Here is a 26576-nt window from a genome sequence, read left to right as displayed (position 1 = left end):
GACCTTCTTGCTCTCTACAACTACCTGAAGGGAGGTTGTAGCCAGGTGGGGGTTGGTCTCTTCTCCCAGGCAACCAGTGACAGAAGGAGAGGACACAGTCTCAAGTTGCACCAGGGGAAGTTTAGGCTGGAGGTGAGGAGAAAGTTCTTCACCCAGAGAGTCGTTGTCACTGGAATGTGCTGCCCAGGGAGGTGGTGGAGTCACCGTCCCTGGAGGTGTTCATGAGGGGATTGGACGTGGCACTTGGTGCCATGGTTTAGTAGTCATGAGGTGTTGAGTGACAAGTTGGACTTGATGACCTTTGAGATCTTTTCCAACCTTACTGATTCTATGAAATATTAAAAGAAAGGCATTTTAAATGACCAAAAGCTACACCATATTGTATCAGCACAGAGAGGGAAGGAGCCTCAGTTGTTTTGAATGGTCCTGTGTTATGAAATTAGAGGCACAAACAAGGCCAAAATATCAACAGTGAAGCTATTTATTAACAGAATAAAGTGGATGGAACAGAAGAAAGGAGAGAGGGAAAACATAGGGAAATAGGGGAAGAGGGAGAGAGAAGAGGAAAGGAATTATATTACCACCCCTCAAGACAGTTTGGGTCTGTGGAGGAAGTCCCCTGCCACTTTGGCGTGGAGGAGATGTCATCCTTGTTGGCTGTGCGGTCCTCCTCTGGAGGATGGGAAGGAGAGATCCCAAAGTCCAAGATTCTTCTCTGAGCAGCCTCTCCAGCTCCATGAGTTGCAGCAAGTGAAACTTAGGACATGGAGAGAGGGTTCCTCCTGGTCTGCTGCATCCAGGCTACATGGGGATGTCTTTCCTCCCGTGTCTGTCCTTTTTTCTCCTTGCATTTTCTTCTCCATTTTTCTTCTCTTGAGCAGGCATTGCTTAGGTCTTTTATACAGTTTTTCAGTTATAGGATTTTTTTAGGCATGTGTCCAGGTGATGAATCCATGCTCCTTTGCACCATTCTCCCTTTCTGGGGTAGCTGATGGGTAGAGATTATCTTATCTATGTACATGCCAGGGAGTCCTTATCCAGGGATGTCTGCTCACCATCCCCTCCTTTGGCAGCTATTGTCTGGGTGAGAAGCAAAGGTGATTTTACCTTTGTTGATTCAAATCAAGAGAGACAAGATTTAGTCTTACACATGCTTAACCTCATCTAAACATAAACACCTTGTACTTCACTATGTATTAATTTAGACAATTTCTTTTCTCATGTACTATTTCATATTCTTTGTAGTTTTCTGAATGAAACACTTTTGACCACTTTTCACCCAGAGAGGTGCTTGGGTCGCCAACCCTGGGTAGGATAGGGCAGGATAGGATAGGATAGGATAGGATAGAACAGGATAGGATAGGATAGCATAGCATAGCATAGCATAGCATAGGATAAGACAGCATAGGATAGGACAAGGTAGAATTAACCAGGTTGGAAAAGGCCTTTGAGATCATTGAGTCCAACCTACCATCCAACACTATCTAATCAACTAAACCATGGCACATTTGGATGTGGTGCTTGGGGATACGGTTTAGGGGTAAACCTGGTAGAGTAGGGTTCTGGGTTGGACTTGGTGATCCTGAGAGTGTTTTCCAACTTGAATGTCTCTGTGATTCTGTGATACAAAGTAAAGCTGAAAAAAAAATCAGCCACCCAGCAGCAATTGCACCATTTCTTGCAGAGATTAAAGTTGTTTCAGCTAAATGACACCTCTAGACAGTGTCACTTTGGAAGGATTCAAAATGACTCAACAGGACACAGTCTCAAGATGCACCAGGGGGAAGTTTAGGCTGGAGGGGAGGAGAAAGTTCTTCCCAGAAAGAGGAATTGGCCACAGGAATGTGCTGCCCAGGGAGGTGGTGGAGTCACTGTCCCTGGAGGTGTTCAGAAAAGGCTTGGATGTGGCACTTGGAGCTATGGTTTAGTTGTCGGAAGGTGTTAGGTATTAGGTAATAGGTTGGACTCGGTGATCATTGAGGTCTTTTCCAACCTGGTTGATTCTGTGATTCTATGATTCTGTGATTCTATGATTCTCTTCCCACTCCTTCCTACCAGGTGTAGTTTGCCCATGATTGTCTTAGGAAGCAGAGGTCCTGATTTCAGGACCTTCTTGCTGGAGCAGGAGGTTTGTTTCAGCATACTAAAGAGATGTGCCTGACATTTGGTTATCCAGCAGTGCCTAAAAGGCAGATGGGGACCCACGGAGAGCTGCAGATCAGCCTTGTGGCCATCACAGTAAAGAGGAGGAAGGAGTCATCAAACCTGGATGTGTCTAAAAGTGGTTTGGATGCAGTGCTTGGGGATGTGGTTTAGGGGTGGACCTTGTAGAGTAGGGTTAGGGGTTGGACTTGGTGATCCTGAGGGTCCTTCCCAACCTGAATGCTTCTGTGATTCTGTGAAAAAGATATTCTTTAGTCTAAATAAAAAAAAAGGGTGGGGTGGGGTGTCAATATTAGAAGTTAATATATCAATGTACTCATGCAATGAAAATTCACTGTGTAAAAATCATTCAACTTAATGAACTATCACAGAAATCAGGGTTGACAGACATAAGAGATTCAATCAATGAAGACTGAACTTGATTTCCTCAAAAGAGAGTTGTGCTCTAAGACATGAAAGGACCAAAATATATCCATGTAATCATGCAATGAAAAATCATCATGCAAAAAAATCATTCAACTTAGTGAACTATCACAGAAATCAGTGTAGATAGACAATGAGGCTAGTGAGAGGTCTGCAGCACTGGTTCTAGACATGCCTGCCTCACAGACCCAGCTTTCATTGTCACTGATGTGCCTCTTCACAGTGACACTGCTATATTGTGATACAGTGCAACGAAGACTGAGGGAGTAGTTCTGTCTCAGTTAGGGCAAACATTTCCTGCTGTAAGCTACTGATGTTTGTTTAATTTTGTATTTAAAAAAAAAAGGCTGAGAGTATACAGCAATTCAAAAGCACAATAAGGACTGGGAATGTCCGAGTGTAACAGAGAAGGCAGTAACCTGGCTTCACTGATTGCCACGGGCAGCCTACAGGAAGAATCATAGGCTCACAGGATGTTAGGGGTTGGAAAAGACCTTTGAAGATTATTGAATCCTACCCCTCTGCCAGAGCAGGACCATAGAATCCAGCACAGGTCACACAGGAACACATCCAGGTGGGTCTTGAAAGTTTCCAGAGAAGGAGAATCCACAACCTCTCTGGGCAGCGTGTTGCAGTGCTCTGGGACCCTCACAGTGAAGAAGTTCCTCTTCATATTGAGGTGGAACCTCCTGTGCTGTAGTTTCCATCCACTGCCCCTTGTCCTATCCCAGGGTGCAAGTGAGCAGAGCCTGTCCTCTCCCTCCTGACCCCCAGCCCTCAGATATTTATAAACATTTATTAAATCCCCTCTCAGTCTTCTCCAGACTAAAAAGCCCCAGGGCTCACAGCCTCTCCTCACAGGGCATATGCTCCAGTCCCTTCATTATCCTGGTAGCCACCTGCAAACCAGTTACCTCCAGCAAGGTGGCAGCAGCATTTGAACACCACTGCCAGGTTTACCCTTCCTGAAGCCACATGCTGGAGGTTGAGGATGTGCAGGAACAAGTACCCTGGGAGGGCTGCCAGGCTGCCCAGGGCGTGACGGGACCATGGCAGAGCTAAAGCACAGAGGTAGAGGTAGCTTGATCCTCACCTGTACTGAGCTTTAGAAAAAGCCCAGAAGGCTTTTAGGCTCCTATAAAAACAGGTTTTATAAGGATATTTACAACAATATTTATCTTCTACAGAGATAAGGCAGTTAGGCAGAACGGAAGTGCAAGTCCTTTATAAACACTCTGTGCCACTCCCTGGCATCTTGACAGCCTTGTGAGTTACATTACACTTTGCACCTTTGTTCCCTAAGAAGCACTTTTCACACACACCCACCCCCACCAAGGCCTGCCCAGACCCTGCTTCTTCCTAGAGACTTGGCTAGCTGCAAGATTCACAGGATCACAGAAACATGCAGTTTGGAATCATCAAGTCCAACCCAGAGCCCTACGTGACAAGGTTCACTACTAAACCATACCTCCAAGAACCACATCCAAATGACTTTTAATGGCACCCAGGGTTGGGGACACCACCACCACCCTGGGCAGCACATTCCAGGGCCTGACCAATCTTTCTGGGGAAAAATATTTCCTACTGTCCAGTCCAAACCTCCCCTGTGGCAGCTTGAGTCTGTTCCCACTTGTTCTATGACAGCTCCCTCTTGTTCCATCACAGCTCCCTCTTGTTCCTAGCAGTGGTGCCCAAAACAGCTCTGCAGCCCCTTCAGCCTGCCCCAGGTGAATGGCCACCAAACCACCACCAGGGACACAACCAGCTCCATCTGCCTCCAACACCTCAGGCTCTTCTTCAATCAGTGTAACAGAGACCCTAAGTGAGACAGAATTAGATTGCTGTCACTACATGGTCAAAGGGATAGCCCTATGAGGAGAGGCTGAGGGAGCTGGGGCAGTTTAGCCTGGCAAAAAGGAGGCTCAGGGAAGACCTTCTTGCTGTCTACAACTACCTGAAGTAAGCCTGTAGCCAGGTGGGGGTTGGTCTCTTCTCCCAGGCAACCAGCACAAGAACAAGAGGACACAGTCTCAAGCTGTGCCAGGGGAGGTTTAGATTCAATGTGAGGAGAAAGTTCTTCCCAGAAAGAGTAATTGGCCATTGGAATGTGCTGCCCAGGGAGGTGGTGGAGTCCCTGTCCTTGGAGGTGTTCAAAAAGGGATTGGATGTGGCACTTGAAGCTATGGTGTCGTTGTCAGGTGGTGTTGGGTGCTAGGTTGGACTTGATGATCTTTGAGGTCTTTTCCAACCTGGTTAAGGAAAAACAAAAAGAAAAAAAGTTCATGCCTGACCAATTCACAGCTGCAATGCCAGCCAGCAGGGACTGCAGCAGCCCTTTTCCAGGATAATGAGCTCAAATGGGTTGCTGCTGAGCACCCTGTGAAGTGTCAATCATGCTTTCAACACTGCTGCCACGTTTGCCATTTCTGTGGACAGATCTCTGCTTGCATCCACATGCTGCAGCCTGTGGATAAGCAGGACTGGGTGCCTCCTGAGGGATGCCATCCTGCCCAGGCAGTGATGGGGATGTGACAGCTAAAGCAGAGAAGCAGAATGAGATGAGCATGTGGGGACTTGATCATCTCTTGTATTAAGAGATCCTGGCCTGCATCAGGAACAGTGTGGCCAGCAGGAGCAGGGAAGTCATTGTGCCCTGTACTCAGCACTGGTTAGGCTACGTCTTAAGTCCTGTGTCCGGTTCTGGGCCCCTCAGTCAAGAAAGATGTTGAGTTGCTGAAATGTGTCCAGAGAAGGCCAACAAGCATGGGGAGGGTTCTTGAGCACAGTCCTATGAGGAGAGGCTGAGGGAGCTGGGGTTGCTTAGCCTGGAGAAGAGGAGGCTCAGGGGAGACCTTATTGCTGTCTACACCTACCTGAAGGGAGGTTGTAGCCAGGTGGGGGTTGGTCTCTTCTCCCAGGCAAGCAGCAACAGGACAATAGGACACAGTCTCAAGCTGTGCAAGGGGAAGTTTAGGCTTGATCTTAGAAGTTCTTCACAGAAAGAGAGATTGGCCATTGGAATGTGCTGCCCAGGGAGGTGGTGGAGTCACCATCACTGGAGGTGTTTAGGAAGAGACTGGATGAGGCACTTGGTGCCATGGTCTAGTTGATTACAAGGTGTTGGGTGATAGGTTGGACTTGATGATCTTGGAGCTATCTTCCAACCTGGTTAACTCTGTGATTCTGTGAAGAGAGGCTGACAGAGCTGAGGCTCTTTAGCCTAGGGAGAAGAAGGTCCAGGCTGATCTTGTGAGTGTGTATAAATACCTGAAAGGAAAGGTGCAAAGAAGATGGACCCAAGCTCTTTTCAGCGGTGCCCACTGCCAGGAGGAAAAGCAGTGGGCACAAACTGAAACAGAAGAATGTCCCTTTGAACATTAGGAAGCTTTTCTACTATGAGGATACCTAAGCACTGGCACAGATTGCCCAGAGACTTTGTGAGAAGGGATTTAATAAATGTTTATAAATGTCTGAGGGCTGGGGGTCAAGAAAGAGGGGACAGGCTCTGCTCAGATGCAGCCTGTGATAGCACAAGAGGCAGTGGATGGAAACTCCACACAGGAGGGTCCACCTCAACATGAGGAGGAACTTCTTCACTGTGAGGGTCACAGAGCACTGGAACTCACCAGAGAGGTCATGAAGTCTCCTTCTCTGAAGGCTTTCAAGATGTGTTCCTGTGTGATCTGAACTGGATTCCATGGTCCTGCTCTGGCAGGAGTTTGGATTTGAAGATCTCCAACCCCTACATCCCTGTGAGCCTGTGATTTCTTATTTGTCCTTTCATCACCATTGCAATCAATACATTTCAATGAAGGTGGTGAACCACCTTCTACATTTCTGACACAACTGACTTTTCACTTCTTTCCTCAACAAAAGAAAAAGAATCCACATCCTGACCACATTTCTCCTCCCCATCCCTTACTGTGCACAGCTACTCACTTGTCAGCTCTGCAGGAGGACATATTTGTGTTTGTTCAGGAAAACAATCCACCTTGCATCCACAAGGAACACTAACAGCAAGGTTGCCTCCTGTTTGGGCTTTGTAAGTCCTGAACATTGGACTAGCCACAGAAAAGATTGGGGCTTTTTTTCATTTCAGTGTTTTAGCACAGGCTGACCATGAAGAAGCACCACTGCCATCTGGAAGAGTCACTCCAAAGGCAAAACAGCTCAAAGTCAGACACTTGCAAACTTCCACTGAGGTGACAGCAATGCCTTGAAATCAATAAGGTTGGAAAAGACCTCAGAGATCATCAAGTCCAACCTGTCACCCAACACCTCATGACTACTAAACCATGGCACCAAGTGCCACATCCAATCCCCTCTTGAGCACCTCCAGAGATGGTGACTCCACCACCTCCCAGGGCAGCACATTCCAATGGCTAACAACTCTCTCTGTGAAGAACTTTCTCCTCACCTCCAGCCTAAGCTTCCCCTGGAAACCATGGCATCCTCTAAACTTCCCCTTGAAAACCATGGCTACTCTTAACAAGGTTCAGAGCAAGTAGCCTCCTGCATTGGCACACTGATTCATGGGACAGCATTGAGAGGTGCTCCAGGGAGCTTTCCAGGGAGTAAAATCACCATGACTCAGCTAAAACCATTGAGGTGCATGAGGGGAAAAAAAACCACTGTGACTCAGCTAAAACCATTGAGGTGCATGAGGGGAAAAAAACTACTGTGACTCAGCTAAAACCATTGAGGTGCATGAGGGGAAAAAAACCACTGTGACTCAGCTAAAATCATTGAGGTGCATGAGGGAAAAAAATCACTCTGACAGAGCTAAAAACATTGAGGTGAATGAGGAAAAAAATAATCACTGTGACTCAGCTAAAACATTGAGGTGGGTGAGCCTGAGTCATCATCCATACTTTGTCTGGAAGAAGAAAGGGGTAAAAAAAAAACAGGAAAGGCTTTGACACTCCCACAAATTCAGGATTTATCTCCATGTAGATAAAGAAATCAGGTCTCTAGCTTGGAGAAAAGGAGACTAAGAGGTGACCTCATTCATGTTTGCAAAGATGTGCAGGGTGAGTGCCAAGAGGCTGGAGCCAGGCTCTGCACAAAGGGCAATGGTGGAAGTTGAGGCATACATAGGAAGTTCCATGGAAACAGGAAGGAAAAAATTGTCCCTGTGAGGGTGATAGAGCACTGGAACAGGCTGCCCAGAGGGGTTGTTGAGTTTCCCTCTCTGGAGATGTTCAAGACATGCCTGGACACATTCCTGTGTGATCTGCTCTAGGTGCTCCTGCTCTGGCAGGGGGGTTGGACTGGATGAGCTTTCGAGGTCCCTTCCAAACCCTAACATTCTGTGAAAACAGAAGACAAATACCTAAACAGAAAAGGCTGTACACATAACTGTGTCCTTTGAGCAGATCTCCCCTGTCAGCCCATGCTGTGGCTAAGTTGCCAAAAACTTCTCCCCAGTCCCCCGGAAGTTCACTCTAAAATCACTAAGGCTTGGCCAGCTGCTGGCCATACCTTGCTTCTCACCAGAGGCAATGCCACTGCACTCCCTTCTTTCTAGATACCTTCTGGATGACCCCATCTGGCTCCCAGGTTGCACCTTGAAGCTACATGCAACCAGCATCGCCCTCTCAGGAAGCATGGCTGGAGAGTAGCAACAGGGGCCATGACACCCAATGTCCATGTGTGTTCCCTCCCTATACTCATAGTTTAAGCACCAACAAGGCTTACTCTTGGCTGGGACACAACTGGACCCAGGGTTAAACAAGCAGGAGGCAAAGAGAGAATGACTCATGCTCTCCCGTCTCATAGTATCTATATCTGTGGAGACAGACTTATCTTAAGAAGAAACCATACAAACAGGTAGGATGGAATCTATTAGTTAAGGAGGGCAGCAAACTGAACTTTGTCCTGCTAACTGTGGGTGTCTGATGGGGTGAAAGCTTCATGGTCACAAGAATCTGACTGCAGCTTCACCCACTTAGCCCCTCTCAATGAACACATCCATCTGCTGGATGCTTTCTGTTTGGAAGGCCTGGGGTGCAGGCAGTTTCTTTGTCTTGCTTTCTTTGGTTGTTTAGTAGACACATTACACAGTCCCTCCCTCCACTGCAAACTGCTTTTGATACTCTTGGCAGTGTGATTCTTTAACAAAGAGTGGAGATTTCCATGGCTTCCCTCTCTTTGCTTAGCCTGGAAAAGAAGAGGCTCAGGGGAGACCTTATTGCTCTCTACAACTGCCTGAAGGGAGGTTGTAGCCAGGTGGGGGTTGGTCTCTTCTCCCAGGCAACCAGCACCAGAACAAGAGGACACAGTCTCAAGCTGCACCAGGGGAGGTTTAGGCTGGATGTTAGGAAGAAGTTCTTCACAGAAAGAGAGATTGGCCATTAGAATGTGCTGCCCAGGGAGGTGGTGGAGTCACCATCACTGGAGGTGTTTAGAAACAGACTGGATGGGGTGCTTGGTGCTATGGTTTAGTTGATTAGATGGTGTTGGGTGATAGGTTGGACTCAATCTCACAGGTAATTTCCAACCTGGTTTATTCTATTCAGGCCCAGCATTTCTGAGGAGAGGTGGCTCTTGCTACAGGCCAGAGACAGAGAATTCATTGTCAAGATCCTCAGAAGTCAATCAACCCAATATAAGAATTGCTGGGCAGCAAGCCCTTATCAGAAAAGAGACTTCACCCTCATAGAGTGCTGAGGCAAGTACGTGACAGCAAGGTCAGCTTCCAAGGTAGATTGGAATTCAATCCAATAAGTGGAAAGAGGCTTGGTGTAAAGGTTTGTCAATGGAATCAGAAGCCTGGTCCTTGCTGGCCTCAGAATCAATTTACATTATGGATTTTATACAATTTCTACAGATCCATTTCTGTCTTTTTTTTTTTTTCCCCTATAGATCTTATTCTCTCTCATTTCTGTCAGGTTACTCACATCTCTTGCAGTAGCTTTGGTTTTTTATCCTTTTTCATAGAATCATAGAATTGTCAGGGATGGAAGGGACCTCAAGAATCATCCAGTTCCAACACCCCTGCCCTGGGCAGGGACACCTCACACTACAGCAGGTTGTTCACAGCCACATCCAGCCTGGCTTTAAAAAACTTCCAGGGATGAGGCTTCCACCACCTCCCTGGGCAACCTGTGCCAGTGTCTCACCACCCTCATGGGGAAGAACTTCTTCCTCACATCCAATCTGAATCTACCCATTTCTATTGTTTTTCCATTGTCCCCAGTCCTATCACTCCCTGACACCCTCAAAAGTCCCTCCCCATCTTTCTTGTAGGCCCCCTTCATATACTGGAAGGCTACAATTACATCTCCTCACAGCCACAGCCAGCCTGGCCTTAATACCTCCACAGATGAAGCTTCTACTATCTCCCTGGGCAACCTGTTCCAGTGTCTCACCACCCTCATGGGGAAGAACTTCTTCCTCACATCCAATCTGAATCTACCCATTTCTAGTTTTGCTCTATTTCCCCTAGTCCTATCACTCCCTGACACCCTCAAAAGTCCCTCCCCATCTTTCTTGTAGGCCCCCTTCAGATACTGGAAGGCCACAATTACATCTCCTCAGAGCCTTCTCTTCTCCAAACTGAACAACCCCAACTCCCTCAGCCTGTCTTCATAGGAGCTAGACTATACTAGAATAAGCCAGGTTGGAAAAGACCTTTGAGAGTCCAACCTATCACCCAACACCATCTAATCAATTAAACCATAGCACCAAGCACCCCATCCAGGCTCCTCCTAAACACCTCCAGTGATGGTGACTCCACCACCTCCCTGGGCAGCACATTCCAATGGCCAATCACTCCTTCTATGAAGAACTTCTTCCTAACATCCATCCTAAACCTCTCCTGGTGCAGCTTGAGGCTGTGTCCTCTTGTTCTAGGTGCTGGTTGCCTGAGAGAAGAGACCAACCTCCACCTAGCTACAACCTCCTTTCAGGTAGTTGTAGACAGAAAGAAGGTCTCCCCTGAGCCTCTTCTTCTCCAGGTTAAGCAACCCCAGCTCCCTCAGACTCTCCTCACAGGGCTGTACTCCAGACCTCTCCCCAGCCTTGCTGCCCTTCTCTGGACACATTCCAGCAACTCAACATCTTTCCTGAACTGAGACTAGATAGAAAGCAGGAGGGGTTATTTGGAATAAAGCGCTACCTGTAAATAAATGGTGATCATATATCCCTTGTGCAGCCTCCAACACTCCACTAATGCCAGCTATGACTTTAACTACGCACAAGGAACCAGTGCTGAACCTATGGACTGATCCAAGGGTCCTCCAGGGAGGACAATGTGATCCCACCCCTCCGCAAAGACTGGGACCTCAGAATCTCTGTCAAGGTAAGACCATGCTCCCTTTGAATGAAATCCCTTTGCAAGCTCAAGATCTTCTAGGACAAAAGATAGAAATTTCAGTCCATTTGTCACTACTGGAAACTTACTGAGAAAATCCTTCAACCTCCCAGACACCCATTGCTGCAAGTGGTGCTGAGTTATCAGCTGGCCTTGACTATATTTAAGATCTCTTTCAACCATAATAATTCTATGATCCTGCCACTCCAGACAGCAGTTCGCCTGGCACCCGTCAGCCTCTCTCCTCTACAGAAGAGCAAGTGCTAAAGTGTTAAATTCACCGCTGAGGCGCCTGCTGAGAGTTTGTCAAGTGCAAAACCAAACCGACCCGCTTAGCATCAGGCTTCTGTAGCCAACCAAAACCTCCAAAGAGGGGGCATCCTGTTACTCAACATCTAAGGAAACCCCAGAGGAGGCGGGGAGAGACGGGACCGGGGGACGGGACCGGAGGGCAGAACGTGGATAGAACCCGGACGGGCGTTGACCAGGGCGGGTCGACTCCGCGCCTTGAAAACTACTTCGCATCGCGGCGGGCAACCACAGACAGAGAGAGAAACAGACACCCACGGACACCATGGCGAGCCCCTGCGTAGAGCTTAGCAACAAGATGAAGATGCCCATGCTGGGGCTGGGCACTTGGCAGGTACCCCGGGGAGGGTCGTGGGGTGGGGGGGGGTGTGTGTGTGAGGAGTGCGATGCGAAGACGAACAGAATAAAAAGAGAACCACGAGCAAAGGCGGGGTGCCCGCTGCCGCGGAGCTGCCTTACTGCGTGGGGAGCCGTGGACGGCGCCGGTCTCGCCGCCCGCTCGCAGCGCTCTCGGCGCGGGATCGTGGCCGCTTGTGTAACCGGGAGGGCTGCCAGGCGGCGCGGCCCGGGCCGCGGAGAGTTCCGCTAGCGAAAAAGCAAAGAAAACCAGACAGCACCCCCTAAAACAGGTGCTGAAGAAGGAGGAGGGAGGCAAAAGATAGAGGAGGAGGAACAGAAGACGAAAGCAACGCAAAAGAGGCAGAAGTAGCTGCGCCGGAGGCTGCCTGGCCCGGCGCCGCCGGCTAGCAGACCCCGGGGTGCGGTCACCGCCTTTGCAAGAGCCCTGCGCCGCCGAACTGCAGTTATGTGGAAGGGCTTGGGGAAAACAAAGTGAAGAAACTTACTGGGCAACACATAAGGAGAAACGATGCTGGGCATTACGCTGCTGGAAATGGCAGAGTCAAAATGTCTTGCAGCAATTAACTTCTTTCTGCACTTGCCCTACCAAAATGCTGTCTGACTCGAAAGTTAGAAAGCAGCTTCGATGCTAGTCACAAGGAAAGCCCAGCAGCAGCTGAAAATAGGGACTTCGTGGAGCTGTCACAGCCACAAGTGCTCATGATTTGATTGTGTTTGCTTCCAGGCTCCTCCAGGAAAAGTGGAAGAAGTGGTGAAGTATGCTATTGATGCAGGCTACCGTCTCTTTGATTGTGCCTACTTCTACCAGAATGAAAATGAAATAGGGAATGCAGTCCAGCAGAAGATCAAGGAGGGGGTTGTGAAACGGGAAGACCTCTTCATTGTCACTAAGGTAAAAGGATGCAGGATTACTGGGGCCATTTAGCTTTTCTCAGAGAGAAAAAGTTGTTCCAGCTGTAGAATGTCAGAAGAACATACTCCCTTCTCCATCACTCACATGGTGGTTGTCTCGTGTGCTACAGCTTTGAACTGAGCTTTATCAGGGATCACTGACAACATGGAAAGGATATGAAAAATTAGTTATAGAAACCATATAGAAAGGCTGTTGCTGATCTAAGAACTTCCTTGTAGCCATTAAGTGACTTAGTGAAGGCTCATTTCATGCCCCCTAGAGAGATCAGGGGGGGAAAATGAAGAGATGGATGTCCAAATTCAAAGGTGCTGTGCTAGTTACTGGCGTGCAAGACACTTAAAACTGGTGTCATGTACAAAATGTAAGCCTGAAAGGGAAAAGGAAAGTTGAGGACTTCAGTCTTAAGTCTTGAAAGTATTTACACCATTTCTTTCTTCCATTCCCTTGTCTCAGCAATGCTCTTTACCAAAAAAAAGAAATACTTCAACTACAATACTTATGACTTGGGGCTTTTTACCAGCAAGCCCAGAAAACACTGAGTTTAACTGAGCTGTTCCACATACTCTTCATTTTTTATTTCTTTTTGAAGAGCAAGTTTTAGTTTGAAGAATACTTGAAATTTCTTCTATTTAAACAACTCACATCTTCATTTCAAAAGTGGAGTAAAATTGACACAGTTCTCAGTGTGGACAGTTTAAAAGGATGGAATGGATGGGTAACTATGAGCAGCTAAAGACTCAAAATGTAGGCTGAAAAAGGTTAATTCAACCACTAACAAGCTTTGCTGTGTGAAGTACAGCTGAAGGAGTGTTATGTTTGTTTCTGCAGGAACACAGACTGTCCACCCTCACAACTGGCTCCCTTCATTTGTGATATGTTTGTCCTACCTTACCATTAAAGTACTGGCATCCTTTTCTTTAGCATGCACTGAGTAGGTGGGGAAGGAGTTGTCCTCCCAGACCATCAAGGGAGAAGCTTCTGTCCCCTGATCTGTACTATGGGAGCTGTAGAGTCATGGTCAGGTTTGGTTTCTTCTTACAGCTGTGGAACACCTTTCATGAGAAGTCCATGGTTAAGGTAGCATGCAAGAAGAGCCTTGCTGCCCTGCAACTGGACTACCTTGACCTCTACCTGATGCACTACCCTATGGGATTCAAGGTACTACTGCTCTACATCCCTCTTACCCTTCCCTGGCTAGAAACAGTGCATTCACTCTTCTATGCTGTGACCATCTTCATTATGCAGCTGTGATGTGCTATGGTTGGTTTGGTTCCCCCCTGAACCTGGCAGCAGCCAGCATTCAGTCACTAATTAGGCAGTGCTATGCCTTCCATGTAGGTTTGGCTTTGCAGGCCTTTTGCAGCAAGGTAGTCATAGGTATGAGCACTGCTGATGAGCCTCATGGATCTTCCTGGAAACTGAAATCAACACAGGGGGGTGAAATTTGAGACCGTGGCACCAGAACAGTCTGAACAACTCAGGGCTTGGAGATGTTGGCTTGATCTGGAGTAACCAACAGTGAAAAGTGAAGCACAAAGCCAAAAAAGAATGTGCTGCTTCTTTCCCCAGCCCACACCTGTGTAAAACAAATAGAAACTCTGGAATGAAGGGCAGGCAGGTTCTGTTCCTTTGTCTCTGGATCTGCCCAGGTTACATAACTGCTACTAATCCCCACTCTGTATGCAGAGATTGATCTGTAGAAACATGGCCCTCCTCCAGAGGAGAGCACTGATGAAAATGCATCATTTTTTAGTTAAGCAATAGGTTTAAACAACCTGTGCCAACCTGCAGTCAGAAGTGCCAGCAAAGAGTAGAACACACAACTCTTAAAGTAAGTGTCTGTGCTCTCTGCCTCCAAATAACAGGCTGGCGAGGAGCTGCTTCCTGCGGATGACAAGGGTATGATTATCCCCAGTGATACAGATTTTCTGGACACATGGGAGGTAAGTTAATGCTTGCTCTTTAAAGTAGGTGTCAGTAAGAAAGATGGAGCAGAGGTCTGCATGCAGGATGAAATTAGGGGATAGTTTGAGTTACGGAGCACAGTCACACGGAATTGTTCTCCGTAATCTGAATGAGCAGAGCTGCAGCTACCTCTTGCTCTGGGGATCAAGAGGGGTGTCTTAGTTATTAAGCCCAAAGAGGAGAAAGCTATCAGCGCTGTAGATGCTGTCATAGAAGTAGTATTTGAATGCACACAATGTATTCAAGCATATCTTAAGCTGGGTGTGGCAGTTAATTCACTGCATGTGTCAGGCAGTGAGGGAAATCTCACGCTTTCCAGTGCTGGCATCAGGGGCTGCCCTGCCATTCACCTGTCCTTGGGGACTGAGAGGATTCAGGGACTGCTCTGGCTATCACCACCTCTGTGATGCTGCAGCTCTGGGAATTAATAGAATCATAGAATCAATAAGGTTGGAAAAGACCTCAGAGATCATCAAGTGCAACCTCTTACCCAACACCTCCTGATTACTAAACCATGGCTCCAAGTGGCACATCCAATCCTTTTTGAACACCTCCAGGGATGGTGACTCCACCACCTCCTTGGGCAGCACATTCCAATGGCCAATTACTCTTTCTGGGAAGAACTTTTCTCCTCACCTCCAGTCTTAACTTCTCCTGGCACAGCTTGAGACTGTGTCCTTTTGTTCTGGTGCTGGTTGCCTGGGAGAAGAGGCCAACCCCCACCTGGCTACAACCTCCCTTCAGGTAGTTGTAGAGAGCAAGAAGGTCTCCCCTCAGCCTCCTCTTCCCCAGGCTAAACTACTGCAGCTCCCTCAGCCTCTCCTCACAGGGCTGTGCTCCAGGCCTCTCCCCAGCCTCATTGCCCTTCTCTGGACACGTTCAAGTGTCTCAATGCCCTTCTTAAATTGAGGGAACAGAACAGGACACAGGACTCAAGGTGTGGCCTAACCAGTGCTGAGTACAGGGGCAGAATTAATACAAGAGCAATTGCAGGGAAGAATTTTGAAGCAAATGAGTTTAAGCCAACACCCTCCTGGCTAACTCAGAGGTAGTGTGCAAGCAGGGGAGGAGGTGGAGGAGTCTTCCTTACTTTCTTAGCTCTGGCAACATGACCCTCAGAGACGCCAAAGGAGAAAGAATTTTGCTTCCAACTACAAAAGGGTTGGGCAAGCCATGCTTCTTGTATTAGTTTCCCATCTGCAAGGAAACAAAAGCTACTGACCCTGGATGTAGTCAAGGTGAGGCTCCACAGGGCTCTGGGCACCCTGATCTAGATGAGGATGTCCCTGCTGACAGCAGAGGGGGACTAGATGACATTTAGGGGCCCCTTCCAACCCAAACCATTCTATGACTCTATGCAGGTAATGCAAGCTGCCAAGAGGTGTTTTTTAATTATTATTTGAGATACCCTTTTTTAAAAATTTTTAACCTAGTGTTAGTTCACAGAATCAGTGAGGGTTGGAAGGGACCACAAGGATCCTCTAGTTCCAACCCCCCTGCCACAGGCAGGGACACCCCACACTAGATCAGGCTGCCCAGAGCCTCATCCAGCCTGGTCCTAAACACCTCCAGGGACAGGGCCTCGACCACCTCCCTGGACAACCCATTCCAGGGCTTCACCACTCTCATGGGGAAAGAACTTTCTCCTCACTTCCAGCCTGAATCTCCCCACCTCCAGCTTCATTCCATTCCCCCTAGTCCTATCACTACCTGAGATCCTGAGCAGTCCCTCCCCAGCCTTCCTGTAGGCCCCCTTCAGATACTGGAAGGCCACAATGAGGTCACCTGGGAGCCTTCTCTTCTGCAGACTGAACAGCCCCAACTCCTTCAGTCTGTCCTCATAGGGGAGGTGCTCCAGCCCTCTGCTCATCCTCCTGGCCCTTCTCTGGACACCTTCCAGCACCTCCACATCCCTCTTGCAATAGGGGCTCCAGAACTGGAGGCAGTACTCCAGGTGGGGTCTCACCAGGGCTGAGCAGAGGGGGAGGATCACCTCCCTTGCCCTGCTGGCCACACTTCTCCTGATGCAGCCCAGGGTCTGATTGGCTTTCTGGGCTGCAAGTGCACACTGAGAGCTCCTGGTGAGCTTCTCCTCCACCAGCACCCCCAAGTCTCTCTCCTCAGGGCTGCTTTCCAGCCAGTCCCTGCCCAGCCTGGATTTGTGCCTGGGATTGCCTCCACCCAGATGCAGGACCCTGCCCTTGGTCTTGTTGAACCTCATGAGGTTGGCTTGTGCCCACCTCTCCAGCCTGTCCAGGTCCCTCTGGATGGCCTCCCTTCCCTCCAGCGTGTCTGCTGCACCACACAGCTTGGTGTCATCAGCAAACTTGCTGAGGGTGCACTCAATGCCACTGTCCCTGGCACCCACAAAGATGTTGAACAAGACAGGTCCCAGGACTGATCCCTGAGGGACTCCGCTTGTCCCTGGCCTCCCCTGGGCCATGGAGCCATTGACAGCCACTCTTTGGGTGCGGCCATCAAGCCAGTTCCTTATCCATCTAGTTGTCTGTGATTTTGTCACTAGGTTTAGGGAAATAACATTGTGTAGTTGACAGTAATACCACCTTATAAACACAGATTGGTTGTCCTTCCTCATTAGGCCATGGAAGAGCTGGTGGACTGTGGTCTGGTAAAAGCCATTGGTATCTCCAACTTCAACCATGAGCAGATTGAAAGACTCTTGAACAAGCCAGGACTGAAGTACAAGCCAGTCAATAATCAGGTAAGATCTTTGGTTCTACTGATGTCAGCTAAGCCTGGAATGTTCCTAAACATATTCATGCCACACTCCAGCTCTATGACTGACTTTTAAATTGCTTTGGTTCCATGGAAAGATCTTGCAAAGCACTAGGGACCTCTGGTTCCCTGAGAGACTGCAGTATGGTGTCAGTCTTGATGGGTTTTAACCAACAAGGATCTCAACAGGAAGAATGTTTATAGACTTGTGTGTGTATAATGCAGTGGAGGTTTAAGTAAAATCACACAAACCAGTGTGGATTATGCATATCACAGAGGAGAGTATTTCATTTTCAGACACTAGAAAACACTGGAGATATCTATTACCTCATCTAGGACCTTGCAACTTTCTGCTACAGGTCCTCTTTCATACTTTCAGGTACTGCTTGGACTTAAATATCTCAGCCCAAGTTGCCACTTTTCCATTTCTGCCTGCTCTGGGGTAACCAACTAAACACCCCACCCCCTCCCCCCACTGCAAGCTACCCCACTGACATGGGAATGAGGCATGGGAATGTACAGGAATGCTCAACTCATTCACTGTACTTTCCAACATAAAATAAACCATTTCACTAAACTTCATTATCAAAAGGAGGGTTCACCTGTGCCATTTTAGAGCAAGGTATTCCTTCCCATGTACTTCATGAATGAAGTCACAGGACAGTAGATGCATCAGGACCTTCTGACTTTGTTCCATGGGTGACTTCTTTGCACTCAGCTGAACATGCTGAATGCCTGTCTCTGCTGGATTGGGAATGGCCAGGGAAATTCTATGCTGGATCCTGTGCCAGCAAGGTGCTGTGGTGCTGGGTTGGGGGCCAGTCTGTGCACCAGCCAGGCTTAACACAAGTGGAGTCACCATCACTGGAGGTGTTTAAGAAGAGACTGGATGAGGCACTTGGTGCCATGGTTTAGTTGATCAGATGGTGTTGGATGCTAGGTTGGACTTGATGATCTCAAAGGTCTATTCTATTCTATCTTGGGAAAATTTTATAGAGGGTTAGAAAGTTTGGGGGGAGGGAATGGACCTGACCTAACTATCTCCACGTTAAAAGCAGCACCAACTTCAACAGATTAAAGATCTTCAGGCTTTGGCTCCACTTTGTTTCTCCATAGGTGTGCCTGTGCCACACACTGTCATTACAGTAGATCTCTAATGTAGCTCAGGTCTAAATAAACTGCTGCACGTGGATTTTATGCCACCATGCCTGGCAGCAAAGCCATAGCATTTATCAACATCTAGATGTGTGCATGGTGCCACATTCTGCAGTGTAGATGTAGCCTTGTGGTCATACTCTGGCTTGTGGAGCTGACCAGCACCCATCCCTGTGAAGGCTCTTGCTGTTTCCATAGTATCATAGTATCATTCAGGGTTGGAAGGGACCACAAGGATCATCTAGTTCCAACCCCCCTGCCATGGGCAGGGACACCCCACACTAGATCAGGCTGGCCAGAGCCTCATCCAGCCTGGCCTTAAACACCTCCAGGGACAGGGCCTCGACCACCTCCCTGGACAACCCATTCCAGGGTTTCACCACTCTCATTGTGAGGAGGAAGTTCTTCACCTCTAGCCTGAATCTCCCCACCTCCAGCTTCCTTCCATTCCCCCTAGTCCTATCACTACCTGAGATCCTGAGAAGTCCTTCCCCAGCCTTCCTGTAGGCCCCCTTCAGATACTGGAAGGCCACAATGAGGTCACCTGGGAGCCTTCTCTTCTCCAGACTGAACAGCCCCAACTCCTTCAGTCTGTCCTCATAGGAGAGGTGCTCCAGCCCTCTGCTCATCCTCCTGGCCCTTCTCTGGACACCTTCCAGCACCTCCAGATCCCTCTTGGAATAGGGGCTCCAGAACTGGAGGCAGTACTCCAGGTGGGGTCTCACCAGAGCTGAGTAGAGGGGGAGAATCACCTCCCTCGACATCTGGTCACAGCATGATCTGAGCTAACCTAAGGAAACTCATTTCTCCAGGTTTCTACAGAGATTAGGGAGACTCCTTAAGGAGAGGAGAGTTTGGGTGGCTCAGAGCAGAGATTAAACTTCAGGCATTCTGAGCTGGCCCTCTAAAGATACAATCCTGCTCTGCAGTAGTCCAGGAAGACTGATTTCCCCAATTTCTGAGACAGCATTTTCAGTCTTCTAATCCATGCCTTACAATCCTTGTGCAATATGTAGCATGAGGAAGCCCTGCCTTCTGTGCTAGCCCTCTGGATTGCTGTGACATTTAACAGCTTTTTGATAAAATAGATGTTAATCTCCTATTGGGAGCCTTCACATTTTCTGTGACCCAAGAGGAATTCGAGGGCTATGCTCTGGAGCCCTGTGCAGCCTGCTTCTGAAACAACCACCATGTTTCTGTGCTTGCAGATCGAATGTCATCCGTACCTCACCCAGGAAAAACTGGTCAAGTACTGTAAATCCAAAGGGATTGTTGTGACTGCTTTCAGCCCCCTTGGCTCTCCTAACCGCCCATGGTAAGCAAGCATTGCAGCCTTCACAGGTCTATCATACAATCATAGAATGATCCAGGCCAGAAGGGACCTCTAAAGCTCATCTGACCTCCCCTCAGTCCACAGGGACATCCCCAACCAGGTCAGGTTGCCCAGAGCCTCATCAAGCCTCACCTTGAATATCTCCAGGGAAGGAGCCTCAACCACCTCCCTGGGCAACCTGTTCCAGTGTTCCATCACCCTCGTGGTGAAGAACGTCTTCCTGATATCCAATCTAAATCTTGCTCTTCTCCAGTTTGAAGCCATTGCTCCTGGTCCTGTCCCTGCAGCTCTTTGCAAACAGTCTCTCTCCAGCCCCCTTCAGGTACTGGAAAGCTGCTATCAGGTCTCCCCAGAGCCTTCTCTTCTCCAGCTCCCTCATAGCAGAGATGCTCCAACCCCCTGATCATTTCTGTGGCCCTCCTCTAGACCCTCTCCATCAGGTCCATGTCCTTCCTATATTGAGAGCCCCATATCTGTACACAGTACTGCAGGTGAGGTCTCAGCAAAGCAGAGCAAAGTGCCAGAATCACCTCTCTGGCTCTGCTGGCCACCCATTTTTTTGATGCAGCCCAGGATGTGATTTGCCTTCTGTGCTGCAAGCTCACACTGCCTGCTCCTGTCCAGCTTCTCATCCACCAGCACCCCCAAGTCCTTTTCCTCAGGGCTGCTTTCTATCACCTCACCCTCCCCTAGTCTGTATTGATAGTGAGGATTGTTCCAGCCCAGGTACAGAACCCTGCACTTGCTCTTGTTGAACTTTATGAGGTTCACCTGGGCCACCTCTCCAGCTTGTCCAGGTCCCTCTGGTCCCAATGCATTTTGCCCCTTGAATCTTTGTAAATCATTCAGGGATTATGAGAGAAATGCTGCTGCTTTGTTGCAGATTATGTGACACAAAGCATCAGGCTTCCTGCAGTGATGCTAATCTCTTCCTACCATCAATGTCTTGGTGTTTTTGCTTTTAATAGGGCCAAACCAGGGGAACCTACACTGCTGGAAGATCCCCAGATTAAAGAGATTGCAGCTAGACATAAGAAATCCCCTGCCCAGGTAAGTGGGATTGTTAGGGCAAACTATTCCTCCTCCTCACACCTTGCTACAAGCTGATGGCCAGTCCTAGCAGATGCTGCCTTCTCTAGGGATCCAATGCAACAAGGCTGAGCTGCACTTGACTCTTTGTATTCCCCTAGTTCTTACCAGCAGGCAGATTTACCAGGTACCTCTGGACATTTAGGAAGCATTATTTTTCCCAGCAAGAGTGGTCAGGCATTGGAATGTGCTGCTCAGGGAGGTGGTGGAGTCCCCAACCCTGGATGTGTTTAAAGGTGGTTTGGATGTGGTGCTCGGTGCTTCAGTTTAAGGGTGACCCTTGTAGAGTAGGGTTCTGGGTTGGACTTGGTGATCCTGAGGCTTTTTTCCAACCTGAATGTTTCTGTGGTTCTGTGATTTCTGTATTTTCTAAGAGCTCTTCAGTGCTGAGTTTTGGGATGGGGCTGGTTAGTACATGCCTGCCTCAGGGTTATTTCCTACAGGGAAATTTCTTCAGCTCCCAGACAGAAATGCTTGCCTCCTGAGAACATCCTTCCTCTGTAATTTACTTACAGATCATCAAGCCAACTGGTGATTCCTTTCTCCAGCTAAGTTACTCTTCAGATAAGTCCTGTAATTCACACACTCACTCGACTGCTCCCTGTTTGCTTGTGTTCACAGAGAATCACAGAAACATTCAGGTTGGAAAAGTCCCTCAGGATCACCAAGTCCAACCACTGAAGCCTGCTAGATTACTCCAGATGCAATTAGTTGCTAGTCACACAAATGAGTTCTTGAGAAGGGTGTGCAGAAACTGCGCTTCAAACAAACACACGTGACCAAACATAGTCATATTTTAAGAGGGCCAGAGCAGGACAGGAATTGCATGCAACAGTCCTATTTTGAGGGGAGGGGGGGAGCAATCTGTAGGTATGTTATTCCTTTTAGACATTTCAGAAAGCTTCACCTAGGTGAGGAACTTCCCTGTGAGCCCAAAGAAATCTGTAGTCTCATTACAGTCCCATGCAGTGCTGCAGGCTGGGCTGGAGAGCAGCCAGGCAGATAGGGACCTGGGGGGTACTGGTTGACAGCAGCTGAACATGAGCCAGCAGTGTGCCCAGGTGGCCAAGAGGGCCAATGGCATCCTAGCCTGGATCAGCAGAAGCAGGGCAGTCATTCTGCCCTGTACTCAGCACTGGTTAGGCCACACCTTGAGTCCTGTGTCCAGTTCTGGGCCCCTCAGTTTAAGAAGGACATTGAGATTCTTGAATGTGCCCAGAGAAGGGCAACGAGGCTGGGGAGAGGTCTGGAGCACAGTCCTGTGAGGAGAGGCTGAGGGAGCTGGGGTTGCTTAGCCTGGAGAAGAGGAGGCTCAGAGGAGACCTTATTGCTCTCTACAACTACCTGAAGGGAGGTTGTAACCAGGTGGAGCAGGCAACCAGCACCAGAACAAGGGGACACAGTCTCAAGCTGCACCAGGGGAAGTTCAGGCTGGATGTTAGGAAGAAATTCTTCACAGAAAGAGAGATTGGCCATTGGAATGTGCTGCCCAGGGAGGTGGTGGAGTCACCATCACTAGAGGTGTTTAAAAAGAGGCTGGATGAGGCACTTGGTGCCATGGTTTAGTTGCTTAGATGGTGTTGGATGATAGGTTGGACTTGATGATCTCAAAGGTCTATTCTGTTCTATTCTATTCATTCTAAACAGTCCCATTGGACAGACACCTGCCATAAAGCTTAGAGGTAAACTAACTTTCTCTCTGGCTGATGCTTCTGCTTGTTTCTGCTGACCTTGGCTGCATTGCCTTCTTGTGGCTAACTAACAACTCTCTGCTCTTTCTCTTGTCCCTTGTGTACAGGAGAGTAGAGGGAAGGGGGCAGGGAAAGGGAAGCTGTTATCTCCCCTGGGATTTATTTGGCAAGGGAGGGTTCTTGTGCTGTTCATCAACTGTAAATATTGTGAATCCTAGATATTTTGTTCATGTTCCTTGCATTTCATTGTAGATTGTAGTTTTGCTTGCAAATACAGCTTCATTTTCTTCCAGGTGAGCTGATCTGGCAATTTAATAGTGGGGTGGGTAGGGAGGGGAATTTTCAACCCACCACATGCTGGAACATCATACTCCTGTGTACAAAGGGGTGGAGTCTTCCAAAGGGTGAAGATGGCTGTAGAGGGGGGAAAAAATAAACTAAAAGAAATTGGTTTGTACAATAAAAAATATAGTAAAGGTAAGAGGGAACATAAAATTGTATTGGAACAGATTTCTTGCCCCCCCGTGCTCATGCTCCTCCTCGTCCTTTCCTAGGTTTTGATCCGGTTTCTTATCCAGAGAGACTTGATTGTCATACCCAAGTCTGACAAGCCCCAGCGTGTGCAGGAGAACATCAAGGTGAAGTTTTCACTGGGAATGCTGCTGCCTTTTTCAACAGGATAGGCACTCACAGATGTATCTCCTCTGTGCTTCCATGCAGAGCTGAAGAGGGATTGGAAAAGGAGCCAGAGACTTAAACATTAGGCTTTGGCACTGCCTAACCATCTGTGCTTGTTCTCTAAGGAAAAGGTTTTCATTCCTGCCAGGAGAGAAATGGCTTACACCAAGGTGGTGTGAGCTCTGCTGTGCCCAGGAAAGGGAATCCTAGCTTTGGACTTGTCCCTCTTTAGGGTGCAAAGGAATCAACTGTAAACACCAGACCCATTATGGTTTATGCCTCACTTAGAGGTTGTGGTTCCCTTTGTCCGGGAGATTCAGCTGGATGCTTAACTGGGTGATAATGAGGGTTTCTTAACTGTGATTAGAGGGGATGCAGGACATTCCCACCTTAAAGCACAGATGCAGGAACCACACATAGCAGCTAACAACTCATGAGCCTAAGTAGCAAAGACCTCTTTTCTTTTGTTTTGTTCCTTGGTAGGTGTTTGACTTTGAACTCTCTAAAAAGGAGATGGACGTCATCCTCACCTTCAACAGGAACTGGAGGGCAGTCCCAGTGGTCCAGTAAGTGCCTTATTAGCCATCTCTATCTATGTTTTCATCACATCTTGGAAAAACACAGGGCCAAAACCAGGCAGAGCTCCTATCTTAACCCCTGGACCCCAGGTAACAAAACATGTCTTGAAACAGACATCAGGAGGGAGGTTCATTGACAGCATCCCTTTCAGCATCTCAGTGTAGCATGTCCTTGCTCACAAGGCTGCATTAAGTTATAATCAGAGCAGCAAAACTTGAGTAGAGGGGGAGGGGGACTGCAGCAGGGAAATAAATGCTGCTGAAGATACTTCACAGTATCACAGTATAACTAAGGTTGGAAGAGACCTCGAGTCCAACCTATCAACACAGACCCTATGACTAGACCATGGCACCAAGTGCCACATCCAATCCCCTCTTGAACACCTCCAGGGTCGATGACTCCACCACCTCCCTGGGCAGCACATTTCAATGACGAACGACTCACTCGGTGAAGAACTTTCTCCTCACCTCGAGTCTAAACCTCCCCTGGTGCAGCTTGAGACTGTGTCCTCTTGTTCTGGTGCTGGTTGCCTGGGAGAAGAGACCAACCCCTTCCTGGCTACAACCTCCTTTCAGGTAGTGGTAGAGGACAATGAGGTCACCCCTGAGCCTCCTCTTCTCCAGGCTAAACAACCCCAGCTCCCTCAGCCTCTCCTCACAGGGCTGTGCTCAAGGCCTCTCCCCAGCCTTGTTGCCCTTCTCTGGACATGTTCAAGTGTTTCAATGTCCTTCTTAAACTGAGGGGCCCAGAACTGGACACAGGACTCAAGGTGCAGCCTAACCAATGCAAAGTAGAGGGGCACAATGACTTCCCTGCTCCTGCTGGCTCCAGTACTTAACCAGTTCTTTCTCTTCTCAGAGCTGCCAATCACAAGGACTACCCATTCAAAATAGACTATTAATGTCTCTGGGTTCTGCAAGATCTCCATGTAACTCCTTCCAGACCATATGTATACTCCAAGGCTTGGTCTTGACTTCTTTTGTCCTTGACAGTCATTATGAGCAGTCACTTCTCCTCCTCTTTTTAAGAGGAGACCACCAGCTGGCATAAGAATGCAGCAGTAGGGCTGGGCCTTCTGTAAAGATGCTTAGCAGAAACCTGGTTTTGATTAACAGTAAACAAGACAATGTTTCTTCATTTCCTTTTCCCTCTTGTCTTCCTTAATTAAAGACATGCTTAATGAATGGGGGTTTTTTTCATACATTATTTTCCACTGTGGTCCAAATGATTCATGTGTTGCTGTCGAGAAATGCTCTCTTTTGCTGCTTTGCTTTTTGACGTGCTTGTGATTTTTAGCATGTGAATGCTTTAACTATCTTTCCTGAATAAAGTTTGATTAAGCAACAAGCCTAATGATACATTATAAAAAGGAATAAACAATCTTCATCAGCCTACTGCTTAAATTACTTTGTAGAATTTGTCATCCAAACATGCCTGAAGTCGATTTTATTTTGATCTGTATTGAAAATAAATAAGCTCTGCTAGGAGGACAATACATAGAGAGTACTTTGAGGCTTAGGTACCAAAGAGAGCTGTACTCTAGCTAGAGCCTAAAGAACAAAGCTGTAACTTTTCATAGGATCAATAAGGTTGGAGAAGACCTCAGAGATCATCAAGTCCAACCTATCACCCAACACCTCATGGCTTTCAGCGAGGCCTTTGACACCATCCCCCACAGCAAACTGCTGGCTAAGCTCTCAGCTCATGGCTTGGACAGCAACACTCTGTGCTGGGTTAGGAACTGGGTGGAGGCTGAGTGGTGGTGAATGGTGCCACAGCCAGCTGGTGGCCAGGCACCAGTGGTGTCTCCCAGGGATCAGTGCTGGGCCCCATCCTCTTTAACATCTTCATTGATGATCTGGATGAGGGGATTGAGACAGTCATCAGTAAGTTTGCAGATGACACCAAGCTGAGAGCAGATGTTAGTCAGTTAGAGGACAGAAGGGCTCTGCAGAGGGGCCTCTATTTAGAATAAACCAAAACAGGTTGGAAGAGACCTTCAAGATCATCACGTCCAACCCATCAACCAATCCAACCCACCCAAACAGCTAACCCATGGCACCAAGCACCCCATCAAGTCTCCTCCTGAACACCTCCAATGACGGCGACTCCACCGCCTCCCTGGGCACCCCATTCCAATGGGCAATCACTCTGTTTGTATAGAACTTCTTCCTAACATCCAACCTGAGCCTCCCCTGGTGCAGCTTGAGACTGTGTCCTCTTGTTCTGCTACTGGCTGCCTGGGAGAAGAGACCAACCCCCACCTGGCTACAACCTCCCTTCAGGTAGTTGTAGAGAGTGATAAGGTCACCCCTGAGTCTCCTCTTCTCCAGGCTAAGCAACCCAAGCTCCCTCAGTCTTTCCTCACAGGGCTGTGTTCCAAACCCCTCACCAAATTTGTTGCCCTTCTCTGGACTCGTTCCAGCAAGTCAACCTCCTTCCTAAACTGAGGGGCCCAGAACTGGACACAGTACTCGAGGTGTGGCCTAACCAGTGCAGTGTACAGGGGCAGAATGACCTCCCTGCTCCTGCTGGCCACACTGTTCCTGATGCAGGCCAGGATGCCATTGGCCCTCTTGGCTGCCTGGACACACTGCAGGCTCATGTTCAGCCTGCCATCGACCAGTACCCCCAGGTCCCTCTCTGCCTGGCTGCTCTCCAGCCACTCTGCCCCCAGCCTGTAGCCCTGCATGGGGTTGTTGTGGCCAATGTGCAGAACCCGACAATCTCATGCCCTTGGCCTCTGCCCATCTGTCCAGCCTGTCGAGGTCTCTCTGCAGAGCCTCTCTACCCTCCAGCAGATCAACTCCTGCCCCCAGCTTGGTATCATCTGCAAATTTACTGATGATCGACTTCAGTGCCCTCATC

The 26576-nt window shown here is 48.4% G+C and overlaps 1 protein-coding gene across 1 annotated transcript; it reads left to right on the top strand.

The window, feature by feature from the left end:
* Positions 1–11366: 11366 nt before the first annotated feature.
* LOC137442830 (aldo-keto reductase family 1 member B1-like) lies at positions 11367–25099 on the top strand. Its single transcript, XM_068141871.1, has 10 exons — positions 11367–11543; positions 12294–12461; positions 13524–13640; positions 14348–14425; positions 17047–17169; positions 19547–19653; positions 20640–20721; positions 23006–23089; positions 23613–23695; positions 24567–25099. Exons 1-10 carry the CDS (start codon positions 11475–11477, stop codon positions 24607–24609), a joined length of 954 nt encoding a protein of 317 aa, XP_067997972.1. The 5' UTR covers positions 11367–11474; the 3' UTR covers positions 24610–25099.
* Positions 25100–26576: the final 1477 nt, after the last annotated feature.

Source organism: Melanerpes formicivorus, unplaced genomic scaffold, assembly GCF_026170545.1.
Source record: "Melanerpes formicivorus ecotype bairdi unplaced genomic scaffold, bMelFor1.0.p_v2 SCAF_8, whole genome shotgun sequence".
NCBI lineage: Eukaryota > Metazoa > Chordata > Aves > Piciformes > Picidae > Melanerpes > Melanerpes formicivorus.
The sequence above is the reverse complement of the archived record's forward strand: the minus strand, read 5'-3'. Positions and strand labels throughout refer to the sequence as shown.

What these genes read in the sequence shown, in the direction of transcription:
- LOC137442830 (XM_068141871.1), top strand. Translation starts at nt 11,475, where the DNA reads ATGGCGAGCCCCTGCGTAGAGCTTAGCAACAAGATGAAGATGCCCATG. An exon ending in ATAAGAAATCCCCTGCCCAG is followed by an intron (nt 20,722 to 23,005) that starts GTAAGTGGGATT and finishes GTCCTTTCCTAG; the next exon opens with GTTTTGATCCGGTTTCTTAT. An exon ending in AGGGCAGTCCCAGTGGTCCA is followed by an intron (nt 23,696 to 24,566) that starts GTAAGTGCCTTA and finishes TTCTCTTCTCAG; the next exon opens with AGCTGCCAATCACAAGGACT.